This window comes from Cucurbita pepo, chromosome LG07 (genome assembly GCF_002806865.2).
Source record: "Cucurbita pepo subsp. pepo cultivar mu-cu-16 chromosome LG07, ASM280686v2, whole genome shotgun sequence".
Lineage (NCBI taxonomy): Eukaryota > Viridiplantae > Streptophyta > Magnoliopsida > Cucurbitales > Cucurbitaceae > Cucurbita > Cucurbita pepo.
The window spans coordinates 7,523,513-7,532,507 of record NC_036644.1 but is presented as its reverse complement, the minus strand read 5'-3'; the positions used below and the strand labels follow the sequence as shown (position 1 = coordinate 7,532,507).

The 8,995-nt window shown below is 39.3% G+C and overlaps 1 protein-coding gene across 1 annotated transcript in view; it reads right to left on the bottom strand.

The window, feature by feature from the left end:
* Nucleotides 1–966, bottom strand: part of LOC111799310 (AP2-like ethylene-responsive transcription factor BBM2) — a 4,027-nt gene extending 3,061 nt beyond the window's left edge. Inside the window, exons 1-2 of the mRNA XM_023682822.1 lie at nt 765–966; nt 71–665 (exon numbers count right to left, since the gene is read on the bottom strand). Coding sequence (XP_023538590.1) covers nt 71–665; nt 765–966 — 797 coding nt within the window. The remainder of the gene's footprint in view (nt 1–70; nt 666–764) is intronic.
* Between the last annotated feature and the right edge of the window lie 8,029 nt (nt 967–8,995).

Here is an 8,995-nt window from a genome sequence, read left to right as displayed (position 1 = left end):
TTTTTTTTTTTTTTTTTTTTTTTTTTTTTTTTTTTTTTTTTTTTTTTTTTTTTGGGATGAAATAAAAAACCTGGTTACACCACGGTATATGGAAGTTCTTTGGCCGAATGTGTCAATAGATTTTCTAGGTACAGCTTCAACGGCGCCGTTTTCACCGTCCACTTCCGCAGAGGCTGATTTAGCTTGTTTGTTATCGGAGGAGGAGCTTTCGCCGCCACTTCCGCCACCGTTTGCCGTCAAAAGTGGCAGAGCCGCCGCCGGTGGTCCAGTATTCATCGACAGCGATAAACTATGTGCGTTTGTGATATTACCTGATCTAACCGCACCGTCGTGATCTCCGCCATACTTCGCCACCGCTTGCGGCGGCGCAGGTTGATTTCTTAACCACGTCTTCATCATAGACAACCCAATAGAGCTACCGTTGTTATTGGCGTTATCGTTGGTTTTTCCACCGCCGCCGCAGTTTGCCGGATCAGATGGAAGCTCCAAGGAACAATTTTGGAACATGTAGTTGCCGGAGGCATTGGTGTAGACGACGGCGTGGTCGTGGTCGGTGAAAGAGTGGTGGCCGAGGAAATTTTCAAGCTTTGGTGGCTGTTGGGTTTCGATTAACGCAGAAAAATCCGAACTTTGAGCTGACCCTAAACCCTTAAGATTGTTCCAATCTGTAAAAAAAACACAAAAATCCAAATGGGTTTTGTTTAAAATTAGTTTTGTAAAAAACCCATTAATCAAAAAGGCAAAAAAATCCAAAAAGTTAAGACCTTGAGAGTGATTATTGCGGTGGAAGGGTTCATAGACGCCGTAGGAAGAGGGGAGATTGTCAAAACAGACGGCGGAGCCGGAGATGTTGTCGGAGGTGAAAGGACCATCGCCGTCGACGCCGCCACCGACGCCGCCGTGATGGTGGTCGGAGTGTTGTTCTTGAGGGGAGAGGGAGAAGCCTAACCAGTTCATTGAACCCATTGAAGAGAAGAAAAATGAAGGGATTTTGAAAGAGATTGAAAGGAAATAAATTGAAGTGTTTGAAGTTAAAGAGATTTGGTGAAGCTCCATGCATGAGAGATGAAGATTGGAGCTTCCATGGTTGAGAGAGGAAAGGGGTTTGAAGAATATGAATGGTTCTTCAAAGGGAAGGGGAAATCATTTTTGTCTAAACCAAAATGATGTTTTATACACAACTCTCTCTCTCTCTCTCTCTCTTTGGTGTAATAATAAATAATTATAAGTTTATGAGTGATAAAATATATTAAGACGTACACGTACATAAAGAAAAAAGAGTACTAAATTTTCAAAATTGAAAAAAATAGATGAATAAGTCGAGCTAGACAAGAACGACGATGGAGAATATCGTCTTCGTCCCCATTTAGCCATCAGGGAAAAACTCTCTTTGCTCATTCTCTCGTTCTTCATTTGAACAAGAATTTTTTACCATGTTTGAAGCAGGTTCTTTAAATTGACATTGTTACTTATAACATATTGACTTTGGTCGTTGTTTAATGGGTGTGGTTAATTGATTATGTGAGATCCCACATTGATTGGAGAGAGGAACGAGTGTCAGCGAGGACGCTCTGGCACTAAAGAGGTGGATTGTGAGATCCCACATCAATTGGAGAGTGGAACGAGACAGAGGACGTTGGACCCTGAAGGGGGTGGTTTGTGAGATCCCACATTGATTGGAGAGGGGAACAAGTGGCAGCGATGACGCTCGGTCCTAAAGAGGGGTGAATTGTGAGATCCCATATCGATTAGAGAGAGGAACAAGTAAGAGGACGCTAGGCCCTGAAGGGGGGTGGATTGTGAGATCCCACATCGGTTGGAGAGGGGAACAAGTATCAACGAAGACGCTGGCCCCAAAGGGGGGTAAATTGTGAGATCCCACATCGATTGGAGAGGGGAATAAGTCAGAAGACGCTGGACCCTTAAGAAGGGTGGATTGTGAGATCCCACATCAGTTGGAGAGGAGAATGAATGTCAACGATGACGCTAGGCCCCAAAGGGAGGTGGATTGTGAGATCCCACATCAGTTAGAAAGGAGAATGAAGCATTATTTATCAGAGTGTGAAAACCTCTATCTCTAACAGACACGTTTTAAAAACTTGGAGAGAGTTTTTAAAGAGGCCAATATCTACTAGTAATGGGTTTCGGCTGTTACAGATTACCTCAACATTATAGCAACGTACCATTTATATCGGAGTGTCTTAACTCAAACATAACAACGATAGATAGCACTTGTAATAGTATATGCACACACCCTTTTGAAATAGACAAGTCCATGATATCAGCTGAACTAAATTATATATATATATATATATATTATAGATTGTGAGAAGCTTTGTATTATGATATAAATATAGAATCTTAGTGTAGGGTTAAAAATATTAAAAAATAGAGGACTGAAATGAGGTAGGGAGCAGATGGTCAAATGGGATGGTATAAGTATTAACATGTGCGATTTCGTAATCTAAAAACAAGCTAATTAGTGGATCATTAAGCTAAGTTTAAAATTGTGTGTATATTAATAGAGTTGTGTTCATAAACAAAGACTCTCAACCCTCTTATGACTCATTATTAATTAATTCGAAGGGTATTAAAATAATAATGAGAATGACACGATTATAAAGAGAGAGTCGAGTGTGTCTTTAGACCTAATCTAATTGTTCAAGTCGTAAACGTTTTTCAACTCGAACAACTTTTTATTTAGTAATGAATCGAACCTAACTCGACCGTAAATTATTGGGTCAGGTTGTTCTGATCATTTATTCAACTTCATTCTATATTTTAAACTTTTCGAGTCATCAAGTTTTTTTTAAGACCTCATATATAAATTAGAAGGGGTATACACAAATTGGGTTGGGAAGATTTTCTGGTTAGGTTGTTGACTCGAGCTACCCGAAAAGCATTTGCAACTCAACCAAAACAAACTCTGGATTAGGATGGATTGTCGGGTTGCTTTTTAATTGTTTAAAAAAAATTATTTATCCACGGTACATATTACATAAATAACTAAAATCTCATAAAATTCAAATATCAAACATTCACAAGTCAACATGCATCACTAATATCAGTTACAAACGTTAAATATTCTTAATTTTCATAATAATCTTAAAAGTAGAATCGGGTTAACCCTCCCCTTCTTCCATCGGGCCCTCCCTTTCTCTCTCTCTCACTAAAAGTTCGAGTATTTCTCTCTTCTCTCTTTGAAATATAAATTTTTTAACTTTAAATTTCGGGTTGATTTGATCCTTAAACCATTAAAAATATCGAAGTGTAATTAGTTTTTAAAACTCATGATATCGATATAGTATCTACTTCTTACTTTTGTAGACCAGGTCAAGGGCAACGACATAAAGTATCGAAAAGGCATGGACTCCAAGAAGAAGTATCAAGCGTTGTGGGGTGGACTGCAATACATTCAACCATGCCACTGTGACCTCGAAGCAATTTTCTTCTAGTTGTCTTTCTTGTTTTCTTGTTGTTCCTAATGATGATGGGTCAAGAAGGAATCGACTCAGGTTTAAAGGACAATGTCAAGAGAGACGTGGTTGAACCTTCAAAGTGTTCGGTAAGAAGTCATGTGAGATCCCACATTGTGTGGAAACCTCTCCCTAATATATAAGTTTTAAAATCGTGAGGTTGATGACAATACGTAACAAGCTAAAACAGACAATATCTACTAACGGTAGACTTAGACTATTACAAGCTAAGGTTTGGTTAAGACTTGACCAAACCTTCGAGAGTTTGGCCAAAGGCCAATACTGAATGATTCTTCCAAAGGTCGATGTAGTGGATCTGATGAGAAAGCTATCATAACCATATACAACTAATCTCGAACTCTAAAAAGTAGTTCAGACAAGTCAAATGCCACCTCATACATAAATGGTTATGCTCATCAACATGATAACGAAAACCGTCGAATCATTACTCAACCAAGAAACCCTAAATTCTGGAAGAGAGCTTGTAATGTGATTATATCCGTTATCTGCCTTCACTATAAAATAAGGAGAAGACGACATTGAAAAGTACGTAAAAACCACTCACAAATCCTCTAATCTAACCTATTCTCAAACTCGATTATTAACTTAAATATCAGAGTGTAAGCAGCTTAGCACCACACCGATATTCACTTCTTTTTTTTAGAAGACATAATCGTTCTCGTTAACATAAATTCACGATTGATCCAAAGATCAAAAATTCAGCATCAACATCAATAACTAAATATGTCAACTTCTAAAAGTAAAAAACCGAATAAATATCAAATTCAAATCATAGGGACCAAAAAAACATGACATACTAATTATTATAGTCCATCAAACAATCACTCCTACAAATGGAAGCTAACTATGTCTCTCTCTCATGTTGTGTGACAAAATGTGTCACGGTCTTGCATGAATTATTGACATGGTGTAGGGTAGAGAGAGAAACACAGTCCATTTTTAGGGGAGAGAGAGAGGAGAGAGAGAGGAGAGAGAGAGAGTCAATTTCACTTTAAAATGAAGAGAAAAAAAAGGGAAGAAGAAATAAAGAAAAGGAAAATAGGGGATGGAGTCTGATTGTTGCAGCCCTACAAGAGGACACTAACCCTTGTCTGGTGGGTCATCTCTCAAAGGCCACACATTGGAACAAAATCTAATCTTTAACTCAATTTCACTTAAAAACTATATGTTGAAAAATTTAATTATATAGTTGAGAATTAAGTTTAGGGACTAAATTGTTACAAAATTGAAAGTGAGTGACTTGATCATTTATAAATTAAAGTTCAGGGACGGTAATAATAAAGCGTGAAGAATTGACCACACGACTAGATCAGCGTCTTGCGGCTTTGAGACAGGGATTGTTGAAGCACGAGCACCTGAGCAAACAGTTACAATATGATAATTCAAGTGCAACACAAGAGTTATGCGAACGATGAGAAATCGGTAGGTTCAAATGAGAAATTGTTCATGACGAGTCATAAATTTTCAAATTTGCTAAAAGGGTAACGCTTAGATCATAATTTATATCATTTTGTCAAAGAAATGACTTAAAACGATCATCTAACAATTGCATCCACAAAATTTCCAACCGCTCACCAGAAATCATGCTAGTTCCACTAGCGGATCAACAAACAACCCAAACTCAACCCGTGCAGTATGGATAATATTGTGAGATCCCACATCGGTTGGAGAGGAGAACAAAACACCCCTTATAAGGGTGAACAAATCTCTCTCTACTTGACGCGTTTTAAAACCTCGACGCTGATAGTGATAAGTAACGAGCAAAGCAGACAATATCTGCCAGCAGTAGGCTTGGACTATTACAAATATCTCAAAGCCAAACAACAAGCAGAAATGGGGTGAATTATGAGATCCCACGTCGGTTAGAGAGGGGAACGAAGCTGTGATGTCCCACATTGGTTGGGGAGGAGAACAAACCACCATTTATAAGGGTGTGGAAACCTTCCCCTAGCAGACGCGTTTTAAAGCCTTGAGGGGAAGCCCGAAAAGAAAAGCCCAAAGAGAACAATATCTGCTAGCGGTGGATCTGGGTCATTACAAATGGTATCAGAGCCAGTCACGGACGATGTGTCAGCCTTCTCGCTGTTCCCCGAAGGGGGGTAGACACGAGGCGGTGTCCTAGTAAGGATGCTGGGCCCCAAAGGAGGGCGGATTTGGTGGTGGTCCCACATCGATTGGAGAAAAGAATGAGTGCCAGCGAGGACGCTGGGCCCCGAAGGGGGGTGGATTGTGATGTCCCACATTGGTTGGGGAGGAGAACAAACCACCATTTATAAGGGTGTGGAAACCTTCCCCTAGCAGACGCGTTTTAAAGCCTTGAGGGGAAGCCCGAAAAGAAAAGCCCAAAGAGAACAATATCTGCTAGCGGTGGATCTGGGTCATTACAAATGGTATCAGAGCCAGTCACGGACGATGTGTCAGCCTTCTCGCTGTTCCCCGAAGGGGGGTAGACACGAGGCGGTGTCCTAGTAAGGATGCTGGGCCCCAAAGGAGGGCGGATTTGGTGGTGGTCCCACATCGATTGGAGAAAAGAATGAGTGCCAGCGAGGACGCTGGGCCCCGAAGGGGGGTGGATTGTGATGTCCCACATTGGTTGGGGAGGAGAACAAACCACCATTTATAAGGGTGTGGAAACCTTCCCCTAGCAGACGCGTTTTAAAGCTTTGAGGGGAAGCCCGAAAGGAAAAGCCTAAAGAGGACAATATCTGCTAGCGGAATATCTGCTAGCGGTGGATCTGGATGGTTACGAAACATTCCTTATAAGGGTGTGAAAGGGCCTCCAAGGAGGGTGAATTATGTCCTTATAAGGGTGTGAAAGGGCCTCCAAAGAGGGTGAATTATGAGATCTCACATCGGTTAGAGACGAGAACGAAACATTCCTTATAAGGCTGTGGAAACATCTCCATAACAGACGCGTTTTAAAATCGTGAGACTGACGATGATACGTAACGAGTCAAAACGGATAATATCTGCTAGAGGTGAGTTTGAGCTATTATAATCGTAACGTCGAGATTCATAAACTTTCATTAATGTATTAACACGTACACGAATTCATGGTATACATATTAAAATAACTTTCTAAGTAGCCCAAATTGGACTCATTCATAAAGATATTATTAGCAACCAAACAAAGAATAAATAATAGTTTAAAAGCAAAAGACAGAGCTAAAAAAAAAAACCTCGAACAAATCAAAAAACACTGTAAGTTTGACCGTCAAAAAGGGAATCAAAGAGGGTAAAACACATGGCCTTCAAAGCTATAAAAACCCTTCATAATAATAATAATATATTAATCGGAGTGAAATATGAAAAGTAAAAAATATAATTAATCTCGGTAATCTGATCATAATTATGGTGAAAGCAAACTTTTTAAGAGGGAGAGAGAAACTTTAGACCTAGTAATCATCTTCTTAGGGTTAGCTTCTTTTTAAAATTGTACTGCTGTTTTTTAACAGTGAACCCATGTGGGTTGCATGCCAAACCCTACTTAATTCTATATGTTAATATAATATAAAGTTTTTAATGGCAAGTGTGTATCATATATTTGTATTTTATTTTTAGTGCATGCTTGAGAATGAATGAATATAGTATTGAGAGATTTGTAATGTGTATGGAATAGTCTTCTAAATTTGAACATGAAATAATTAGTCTATGATATTTGCTAGAGAAGGATTGAAATGGGTATTTGTATTTGTGAAATGGAAGGTTTGGAAATGAAGTTCGTGTTAGCCCGAATGAGTTGTGGTTGTAACAATCCAAGCCCTCTATTAGCAGATATTGTCAGTTTTGGCTCGTTACGTATTGTCGTCCGCCTCATGGTTTTAAAATGCGTTTACTAGGGAGACGTTTTCACACCCTTATAAGGAATGTTTCGTTTTCCTCTTCAACTGATGTGGGATCTTACAATCCACCCTTCTTTGGGGTTTAACGTCCTCGTTGGCACACCGCCCGGTATTTGGCTCGAATACCATTTGTAATAGCTCAAGCCCACCGCTAGTAGATATTGTCTACTTTGGCTCGTTATGTATCGTCATTAGCCTCATGATTTAAAAATGCGTCTACTATGGAGAGGTTTTCACACCCTTAGAAGGAATGTTTCATTTCCCTCCTCAACTGATGTACGATCTTACAATCCACCCGACGCTTAACGTCCTTGCTGACACATCGCCCAGTGTTTAGCTTTGATACCATTTGTAATAGCCCAAGCCCACCGCTAGTAGATATTGTCTACTTTGGTTCGTTATGTATCGTCATCAGCCTCACGGTTTAAAAATGTGTCTACTATGGAGAGGTTTTCACACCCTTATAAGGAATTTTTCGTTCCCCTCTCCAACCGATGTGGGATCTTACAATCCACTCTCCTTGGTGGCTTAACGTCCTTGCTGACACATCGCCCAGTGTTTAGCTTTGATACCATTTGTAATAGCCCAAGCCCACCGCTAGTAGATATTGTCTACTTTGGTTCGTTATGTATCGTCATCAGCCTCACGGTTTAAAAATGTGTCTACTATGGAGAGGTTTTCACACCCTTATAAGGAATTTTTCGTTCCCCTCTCCAACCGATGTGGGATCTTACAATCCACTCTCCTTGGTGGCTTAACGTCCTCGCTGACACATCGCCCAGTGTTTGGCTTTGATACCATTTGTAATAGCCCAAGCCCACCGCTAGTAGGTATGGTCTACTTTTGCTCGTTATGTATCGTCATCAACCTCACGGTTTAAAAACACGTCTACTATGGAGAGTTTTTCACACCCTTATAAGGAATGTTTCGTTTCCCTCTCCAATCGATGTGGGATCTTACAGACACTTAATGGTTTCGATATTTTCTTGCATCTCATATGACATGACCACATTATTTTTTTGTCATGAAATACTTCTATGAGAATTGGCATCTAGATTCGACACCTAATAGCTCCGACATTTTCTTGCATTTCTTGTGACATTATCATATTATTTGCTTGTCATGAAGTGCTTCTAAGAAGATTTGGAATCTGAATCTGACACCTAATAGCTCGGATATTCCCTTCCATTCCATATGACGTGACCATATTATCGACTTGTCATGAAGTACATCTAAGAGTGAAGCCTATCCCCACAATGATACGTCCTCGCTCTATGATTTTTTGAAAGATTGCTAAGAAGTCATCAAACAGTTTCGTTCTAAGAAAAACACTAAGTTTATAAGTATAAAGTACCAACTCTAGTAACGTTCTCTCAACCATAATTTCGCATCCTTATGATCACTCTCGTTTTATTGTGGTCTCGATTTGTTCATGTATCTCTCATTTACTCGGACGTCGATTTAAAATTTTAAAAGTTATATTAAATATAGGTGAAAAATATTGAAAATATGATTTTAAAAGCAAATAAAAAATACTCTTTTAAAGAATTACATTAGATAGCCTACTTAGACAAGCCTAGATACCAAATGCTTCTTTATGCGTCATGGGCCTGACAAAATTTTCAGCATTTTTCCAATTTTGAATATTGTTAATAA